At 37.2% G+C, this 9,493-nt stretch overlaps 1 protein-coding gene across 1 annotated transcript in view; it reads left to right on the top strand.

Moving 5' to 3' along the window:
- The window catches only part of OIT3 (oncoprotein induced transcript 3), a 22,902-nt gene that overhangs the window by 7,046 nt on the left and 6,363 nt on the right, over positions 1-9,493 (top strand). Inside the window, exons 4-7 of the mRNA XM_006915529.1 lie at positions 2,374-2,496; positions 5,295-5,417; positions 7,072-7,232; positions 8,772-9,187. Of these exons, the coding sequence (XP_006915591.1) occupies positions 2,374-2,496; positions 5,295-5,417; positions 7,072-7,232; positions 8,772-9,187 (823 nt within the window). The remainder of the gene's footprint in view (positions 1-2,373; positions 2,497-5,294; positions 5,418-7,071; positions 7,233-8,771; positions 9,188-9,493) is intronic.

Genomic DNA, 9,493 nt, shown 5'->3' with positions numbered 1-9,493 from the left:
CCAGCTTCATTTTAGGCAGGACTTGTTCATTCATTAAAAAAAAAAAATTTTAAGTATAGTCGATGTATAATGGTATATTAGTTTCAGGTGTAAAATATGATTCGACATTTATCTACTTTATGATGGGATCACCATGATTACTCTAATTCATTTACTTCTTTGCTTTTATTTTAACATAACTTTAGAATAGGTGTATATTTAAATGGTTTCCAACTTAAACAGCATGAAAAGGTAGACAGTAAAATGTCTGGCTATCTGTCCCTCATTCATTCCATTTCCCACCTCCACCACCCCATTCCAAGTAAATTCTTGTATTATTTTCTTATGTATGCTTCTAGGGTTTCTTCAGGCAGATATAAAAATCCAAATATTGATGTTTATTTATTGCTCTTTTTTACACTAAAGGTCAAAGATCACACACACCATACATATCTTTTGCTTAACAATTTATCTTGGACATTTGTGCCTAACTGTACTTAGGGAAAAGGCCCCAGTTTCTACCTGAGGCCTGTCAATCAGTTTCAGAGAGATCATGAATTTCCTAAAGCTAGAGGCAAAGTTATGTGCATGTGTCAATTTTCTCTTATTTTTTTAACGTAATATAATTTTAATTGTTTATTTTAAATTATGTAATTTTTTTCAGGCAGAGGAATAATATAGGAAAATAATATAACAGATATTCATGTACCCAAATTTGACTATAAAATTTCTCTTCCTTTTTTTTTAAAGTAAAATTTTGCAGATATAAGTAAAGTCATCTCATTTCATCTCATTTTCCTCTCTCATCTTCTGTAGTACTCACTGTTTCGAAGTTAGTTCTTCTGGTCCCTGTTTTTATGCTTTTATTATATGTATGTGTGCTCTTAAAATTAACATAAAAATGATACCTTACCCCATGTGTGGGATTTTCTGTAGAGCATACCCACAAACATGGAATGCTGGGTTATAGTATCTAAGTTAGGCTGTAAATAACAATAACCCCTCAAATAACAATGACTTAAATAAATAGAAGTTCATTTCTCCTTCACATAAAAAAAATCAGTCCCAAGGTAAGCAGACCAGGCTTAGAACACAGGCCTGGATCCAAAGACTGGTGTGGCCACAGCCAGGATGGCCGGCAGTGCTTTTAACCATTACTTTTTAGGCCGTGGGGCTCCATGAAGATTCCGATCTTATTGACTATATTTTTAAGTTCTACATGTTTGTTTGTTTTCAATTCTGTTTTGTCCTTTTACATACTGCTTTCGTTTTGGTTACTAACATTTTATTTGTTTGGTGATTTTTTCAAGATCCTTGTATTATGGATTTTTCTGTTTCCACTTCACAGCCTCCTGTTCGTTATCTTGCCAACTAATCCTTATAGTGGAATATTTCTTCATGTTTACAGCAAATCCTCCTCTGTTGTAATTGTTTTTCTTTGGGATTCTACACTTATCACCTGGTTTGTGGAAGTTTTACTACAGAACAGTTTTTTAAATGCTTTTGTCAGTCATCACAGACACTTCACCAGTCCAGGCCAAATTTTACATCAGTTTTTCAGCTTCCATATCCCCACACCAGGTGGGAGGTATAAGTTCACACTTCAGCCATGGCAGGGCCAGACTTGGGGCTTTCATGGTTTACAGAGCTTTTCTCTCCTGGGGCCTCAGGCAGAGAGCTTCCTTACTGCTTCCCTGGGCCTCAGCGCAAAGTTCTACTCGTCATTTCACTGTGGGGATATCTTTGCCAGGGTCCTGAACAGAGTTTTAATTCAACCCTGTCTCCTCTCTTGGTCCCAAGGTCATGCTTCTCTTTGTACAAGGAAAGGGGTTGACATTTGTTGCCAATTGTGCTATTTTTTTTTCTTTTAATGGCAAGAATCTTTGTCTTTCATCAGATTCTTAAAATGACTTAACAATCATTGCTTAAGTACAATGTGCGACTATTTCAATATTTAAAAGAGGTTTTGAAGGCAGTTGTTCATGTTATGATAGAAGACTGCCTCAAAAATTTTGGCAGATATTTTCTTCTGCAATGTAAGTTTCTTTAATGCTTTTAAAACACAGTTTGATTTATAAATTTGTATTTATTTAGCAAATCTTCAGGAATTCATTGGAGAAATCGAGATTCACCAATGCAAATAAACAGATGAACCCCGGTAACAAAAGGGACTTCATTTCCTCACTGTTTTGCCTTTAGGGGGAATTGGCAAATAGGTGCCTTTTGCTCCAGCAGAGGGCAGATGAACAAATAACTTGTTTGAGGATCTCAGCAAGGGATTTGGGCTGTGGAAAGTGTATCAGCAGGATCTGAAAAGATGTAAAGATTCTGCTAAGAGAATTGAAAAGATGAGTTGCTCAGCAGTATGTAAACGGTGTGGTTTCTCTTCTACAGATGAAAATGAATGTGAGCAAAACAATGGTGGCTGCAGTGAAATCTGTGTAAACCTCAAAAATTCATATCGCTGTGCATGTGGGGTTGGCCGTGTGTTAAGAAGTGATGGCAAGACTTGTGAAGGTGAGACTGGGTAAAAAAGGATTCGAATCAAGAGCCCATTCTAAGCCATTGGCTTATTCTTTGATGTTCATAAAACTGCGCAACAGTAGAAGAGAGTAACAGTTTGGCTGCGTCAAGAAATGACAGAAGGGGTTCATGATCATTGAGGATGCTTGCAACAGAATTTAGTGTTGAATTAGTCTCTAAGATTTCACAGGAGGGAGATGTTGCATTTCACAAGAGGTAGAGAGCTACATTTTAATTTGGAAAATAAAAATAGATATTCTGTGTTTCTCAAATTTTAATGTGCCTGTGAATCACCAGGGATCTTGTTAGAATGCAGATTCTGATTCACTAGGTTTCAGATCAGGCCGAGATACTGCCTTTCTAGATAACTTCTAGGTGACACCTGCGCTGAGATCAAAGGAGCACAACCAGAGTAGCAAGGCATGCATATCAAATGGTTTACAACAGTGTCGCTCAAACTTTCCAGCTAAGGAGAGTCACCTGGGTGCTTTTAAAACTGGCCCATCTCAAGCCTCTCTCCAGGAGAGACTCTTGTTCAGTGGGGCAAGATGGGCCTTAGAGTTTGTGTTTTTACCAAGTTTTGTAGATGAGTCTTACCTTCTTAAGAGTTTGAGAAACTGGTTTACATGAAGCCATTTTTGCCCCCTGTATACTTTGCTTTTCTTGGAGATTAATACTTTGTTTGGAAATGAATAAAAGTATCTATTTTTAATAGTAGAACTACTCTATATGTTTTACATGATTAAGTAATAAAAACGAATTTGTAATGTATGTCAAATAATTGAAATGGAAACGGTTTACTATTATTATATGAAACTTAGATAAAGTCCCTTCTCTAAGGCCCTTGCAAATTATCACAACTAAAATTTCATCATTTCTACCTTAGTAAGTCTGAATCTCATAACATTGGGAATTAAGGGGGAAAAAAACCCAACTTTTTGCAAATTATATAAAGAGATAAATGCCATAATTATTATTTATAGAGAATGCGATTTGTCCCACAGGATAATTAAATATGTAACTTAATAAAGTTATTATACTGTTTATAAGAATTCATTTTATTCTAGTTGTATTCAAAATAATAAGATGATTTTTCCAAAAGGAAAAATTATGGCTAGTGCCTACAATTTATTTTATGCAACAATGTTTGCAGTATTAACTGAGGAACCAGTAACCATAATATTAAACTATTCTTCATTATCGCAGGACAAAATGTACTTTAAATTTTATTGAATAAGAGTAATGTCCTGAATCCTTCTTAAATCTTAATTATTTTATGTAATAATCTCTGCATATTTGAATGTTAATGAAATGTTCCATGAGGAACATTTGTAATTATTCATGAACCGTTTATTGGAAATATTACAGTTAATCCTCATATAATTTTAAAACATAATAATCATGACTGAAAAATATTATAGCAGAAGATAAAATTTGTGAGTTACGCTTTATGATTGAGTCGTATTTGTAATCCTTAAGTCTTATTGATAGTCTAAACACATTTGTTTCTTTAGCTAGTCTGTTAGATAATTGTATCTTCTTTTTCAAAATAAAAAGTTCTTTTTAATTTTTAAGTAATATTTGTTTTTTTGTTTTGAAAATGTTATGTTCATAGAAGAAAATACAGAGGAATAAAAGAAAGATAACTAAAATGATCCTCAGTGACACTTGCCAGATATATTGATTCTAAACATTTTGGTATATCTTTGTAAGAGACTTAAATCCATCAAGCTAACTTGGAATTCCAATTTAATTTATGCTTTGGAGCTTTAGACCTGGCCCTGAAAGAACATATAGTCTATCCCTTTATATTACATATTGAAATTAAGACCCAAAGAAATTAAGTGATTTAAGGAAGATAATTTTTAAGAAAAAAATTTTCTATTGTTGATTTTAACATCTTAGAGCATACCTTTATGCTTTCTTTTACACTGTTATATATCACTTTCAGCTATTTCAAAACTCATAGGAGTACTTTTATCCTTTTTAATTTTTTTTTTTTACTATTATTGAACTAAGAGTTACAGCTATAACTGGAAATCAGCATCTCATGATTTGAAAGCATTCCCTTTTGTTGTCTTACCCCTAGAACAGAAGTCGGCAAACTTTTTCTGTTCATAGTAAATATTTTAGGCTTTGTGGACTATACAGAATCTGTTTAAGCTACTTGACTCTGACCTTGCAATGAGAAAGCATCCATAAACAATAGGTAAATAGATGGGTGTGGCTATCTGCCAATAAAACATTATTTACAACAACATGTAGCAGGCCATAATTTGATGATCCCCGACCGAGAAGGTAATATCCAGAGCCCTCAACCTTTTTGTGCTCCTATGAGAGTCTAATGCCTGATGATCTGAGGTGGAGCTGAGGCGGTGATGCTAGCGCTGGGGAGTGGCTGCAAATACAGATGAAATTTGGCTCGCTTGCCCACTGCTCACTTCCTGCTGTGCGGCATGGTTCCTACCAGGCCACGGACTGCTACTGGTCCACAGCCTCAAAACATAGTCCAACTATGAGAAAAACAGACAAATCCAGATTGAAGGGCATTTTAGAAAATGACTAGCTTAAGTGGGTAGAGCTGTAGATGTTGTAAGATTGCTCTTTGTAGCTATAACATTTAATAAATATTTTTTGTGGGCTTCCCTACATGTCTTAAAGAGTGGGTTAGGCCCCAGTGATACTGTGATGAGTTAAGTATAATCCCTAATGCAAAGTGCCATCCCAAGAACCAGAATTTTGGGGGAAGAAGGCTTTAAGATTATTTCCTTTTCTTTTGGTTTTTATTGCAGACATCGAAGGATGCCACAATAACAATGGAGGCTGCAGCCATTCTTGCCTTATGTCTGAGAAGGGCTATCAATGTGAATGTCCCCGGGGCTTGGTGCTGTCTGAGGATAACCACACTTGCCAAGGTAGTACATGTATGGGCTTGACCTCTGCTCTGATTTGTACTTCCTCCCCGCTCCCCAGTCTCTCTGCCTTCCTTACCCATATGTGTCAGGATTCTCATCTTTTAGAACACAACCTCTTCCAGCAGTGTATATCCCTACGTCTTCACTGTGGTGTTATTAAAAAGAGATCTCTAAGAAAAGACTATAAAAAAGCTAATTTTCCTTTGCTTTTAAAAAAATTGTGGTTAAAATATACATATATACCATAAAATATACCATCTAAACCACTTCTAAATGTGTAGTTCAGTAGTGTTAAGTATATTCACCAGATCTCCAGAACTTTTTTATCTTGCAAAACTGAAACTCTATACCCATTAAACGATAACTTCTCATTTCCCCCTCCCCCAGGCACTAGCAACCACCATTCTATTTCTGTAAATTTGACTAATTTAGATACCTCATGTAAGTGGAATCCTACAGTATTTGTCTTTTTTTTTTGCAATTGACTTATTTCTCTTAGCATAATGTCCACAGGTTCATCCATGTTGTAGCATGTGACAGAATTTCCTTTCTTTATAAGGCTGAATAATATTCCAATGCCTATATATACCACATTTTGTTTATTCAGTCATCTGTTGATGGACATTTGGGCTGCTTCTACCTGTTGACTTTTGTGAACAGTGCTGCTATGAACATGGGTATGCAAATATTTCTGCTTTTAATTCTTTAGGATTGCTGGATCGTAAGGTTTCCTTTGCTTTTTACCTTTGATTTTTTCCCCCCTCACATTTCTATTATTATTTGTATAACTAATACTGAATTTAGGAGTCTAAGACATTGATGCAGTTCTCTTTTCTAACAGATAATTGGGTTGTGAAACTAAGTTGAAAGCCATAGAAAACTGATTCTTCTCCCTACACTTACAATAGGAACATCAACAATCCACTGAGAACTGTTTTCTGGAAATTGAGTTATTTATGTCCAGAATATTAATTCATTCATCCACCAAATATTTAATAAGCAACTATCCCTGATTTTTTTTTACTGTACCATTTGTTATGATATGTCCCCTAATATTGATATTGTCCTCACATATTTTCTGACAGTACCCATAAGTGTTCCTTTTTGGGTTTTTACGGAGTCTAAAGAAGTGAGCATTGGTAACACTAAGGAAAAGCAGTCTTTTTTATTTTAAGTGGAAGTGGAATTTATAGTTAGGGTTTATGGTTTACTGAACAATGCAAGGACAATTTGGAAATTTTCCCCAAGTGTACTAACACTGTTTTTATTACCTCTGTTTTATGGGGGCAATTATTAACCATAAAATCAAAGTAGTATCATTTAAGCCTACATCAAAGCAGTACTTTTTCTGTATTCCCAATAAATTGTGTTTGTGCTAAAAGTTAATCTTTTAAGTGTTTCAGTTCATGCAGTTAAACCAGCCACACTTTGCAATAAATATCTGTTGAACTGAAACTTGAACACAACATTTCCTCATTTGGGGAATAATAGGAGCATTATTTGACCAACTTGTTTTGAGCCTCAAGGATTTCTTTGAGGATAGAACAGAAAGCTCAAGTTCTGTGAGGGTGAAATTATTTCTCCTAGGAGACTTCTCTTACCCTTTTCCCCATTTAGGATTCCCAGCTCTAACATTAGCCCCTTTCTGCCGCAGTTCCTGTGTTGTGCAAGTCCAACACTATTGAAGTAAGCATCCCCAGGGACCTGGTCGGCGGTTTGGAGCTCTTCCTGACCAACACCTCCTGCCGAGGAGTATCCAATGGCACCCACATCAACATTCTCTTCTCCCTCAAGACATGTGGCACAGTGGTCGATGTAGGTTCCTCCTGAAGGACACTTGGGGAATGACCAAAAGCCAGTTATTTGGGAGGTAGTCGACAGAGGTATGCGGTATGGCTTGTGTCCTAGATGGAATATTTCCACATGAAAGAATGGAATTCAAAATATTATATGCCATTCATTTAAAAAATGTACTATTGAGCATCTGCCATGATCCTGGCACGGTGAGGATAGGAAGTTAAGGAGAATTCTGCTATTTCTGTTCTCAAACAGACCCATCTCTCCAATACAGGTAGACATTTTCCTGAGTGCATCAGCACCAGTACCATTTATTTCACTTGAAGAAAGTGACTGATATAGATGGTGGTCCGTTTATGAGGCAGCAAATGAGTTCAAGTATTGAACCAGGTGGAGGTAGAAGTTTTATACTTTCATCGAAGAATCTGTGCACAGCCCTGTGCTGGGGAGTCTAAGGGATATATGAAATAAGTTTCCTGATTTTTAGGGGCATACACAGTAGTATTGAGCTGACAATACACACAAACTATAAATTAGAGACAGCGATCCAGATGACAAGTGCTATATGAGGCCAGAAAGGAACAATGGAGCAGTCAAGACAAATAGAACTTGAATCGAGATAGAAATGTGTGTGTGGTTTATACAGGTAGAGAGGAAAAGAAAGGGCATTTCAGATAGGAAACAAGTGTGCAAGTCCCAGAGATGGGAGTAGGTAAGGCCTATGCTGCAGTGAATGGGCAATGCAGCCTAACTGGCAAGGAGTTCATATCGGAAAAGGAAGCTGGAAAAGTAGATGGCAGGCCACTCTGCTTCCAAAGATTTGCCTAGTATGCTAGGTGAGGCATTCAGGCTTTATCTTGTAAACGTAGCGTTAAGCTGGCACTGTCCTGATGAAATCAGAAGTGTGCAAAATGGGTAGACAGAAAGACGACCTGGATCTCAGAGATCAGTGCAGAGGCCCTTGTGATCATTTGATTAAACAAATATTTGTTTATTGACTATGACTAAGAGCAAATCAGAGAGCTAATTAGACTTGAGGTGAAACATGGGGTCGGGGGCGGATAGTCAAAGAGAAGATGGTCCCACTTTAGGCAGGTTTTATTTACTATATCTGTGGATAATCAAATGGAAATACCCCACGATGAGTCAGAGTTTCTGGTACACAAGAGAGCTGACGAGGCTGGAGATAAAAAATGGAAAACTATGGACATAAATGTGACAGCTGAAGTTCTGTGTGTGGATGAGTTCAGTGCAAGGTCATGCTGCAGCATGATCACCAGGTCTAGGATTACAGAAAAAAAAATATATATAAGCTGTTTGTTTCTAAAATATCAGAGCTTTGAATTTGCTGACTCTGCATAGCTCAGGTTTTTATGAGTAATATTCCAAAAGAATGTGCGGGTTGACCATGAAGTAAGATGTAAAGTAAAAATGTTTCAGGCTTCAGCAATCAAATCCCTAATGTGTTTTGAGGTTTGGAGATTGTTGTGATTAAGAGGGAAAATAACTTTGTAGAAATAAATGTAAAATCTCTTTCTTTATCCTGGCCTGGCTCAGGTGGTAAATGACAAGATTGTGGCTAGCAACCTTGTGACAGGTCTACCCAAGCAGACCCCGGGGAGCAGTGGGGACATCATCATCCGAACCAGCAAGCTGCTGATCCCTGTGACCTGCGAATTTCCACGCCTGTACACCATTTCCGAAGGATACGTCCCCAACCTTCGAAACACCCCACTGGAAATCATGAGCCGTAGTCATGGAATCTTCCCATTCACCCTGGAGATCTTCAAGGACAACGAGTTCGAAGAGCCTTACCGGGAAGCGTTGCCCACCCTTAAGCTCCGTGACTCCCTCTACTTTGGCATCGAGCCCTTGGTGCACGTGAATGGCTTAGAAAGCCTGGTGGAGAGCTGTTTTGCCACCCCCACTTCCAAGATCGATGAGATCCTGAAGTACTACCTTATCCGGGATGGGTAATTATGCTGCTTAAACTGTTTATTATTCCCAATTCACATCCAGCCTCTAAGTGTGCAAGCATAATCAGTCACCTCCTAAAACAACAGGGCACTCTTGTGAACTCTTAATTAGTTCAGAAATGATTTACTGACATTTTGGAGGTAAAAACCGAAGAGGGAAAGGGGAGTCAAAAACGACTCCAAGAGGTCTAGCTTGGATAACCGACTAGGTGACATTAACCAAGATGAAAGTACATAGGTAGAAAGGAAGATCTGAGGTAAAAATACTAAATATAATTCCAAATAATAATATCATTGTAAGTG

This window comes from Pteropus alecto, unplaced genomic scaffold (assembly GCF_000325575.1).
Source record: "Pteropus alecto unplaced genomic scaffold, ASM32557v1 scaffold155, whole genome shotgun sequence".
NCBI classification, from domain to species: Eukaryota; Metazoa; Chordata; class Mammalia; order Chiroptera; family Pteropodidae; genus Pteropus; species Pteropus alecto.
The sequence above is the reverse complement of the archived record's forward strand: the minus strand, read 5'-3'. Positions and strand labels throughout refer to the sequence as shown.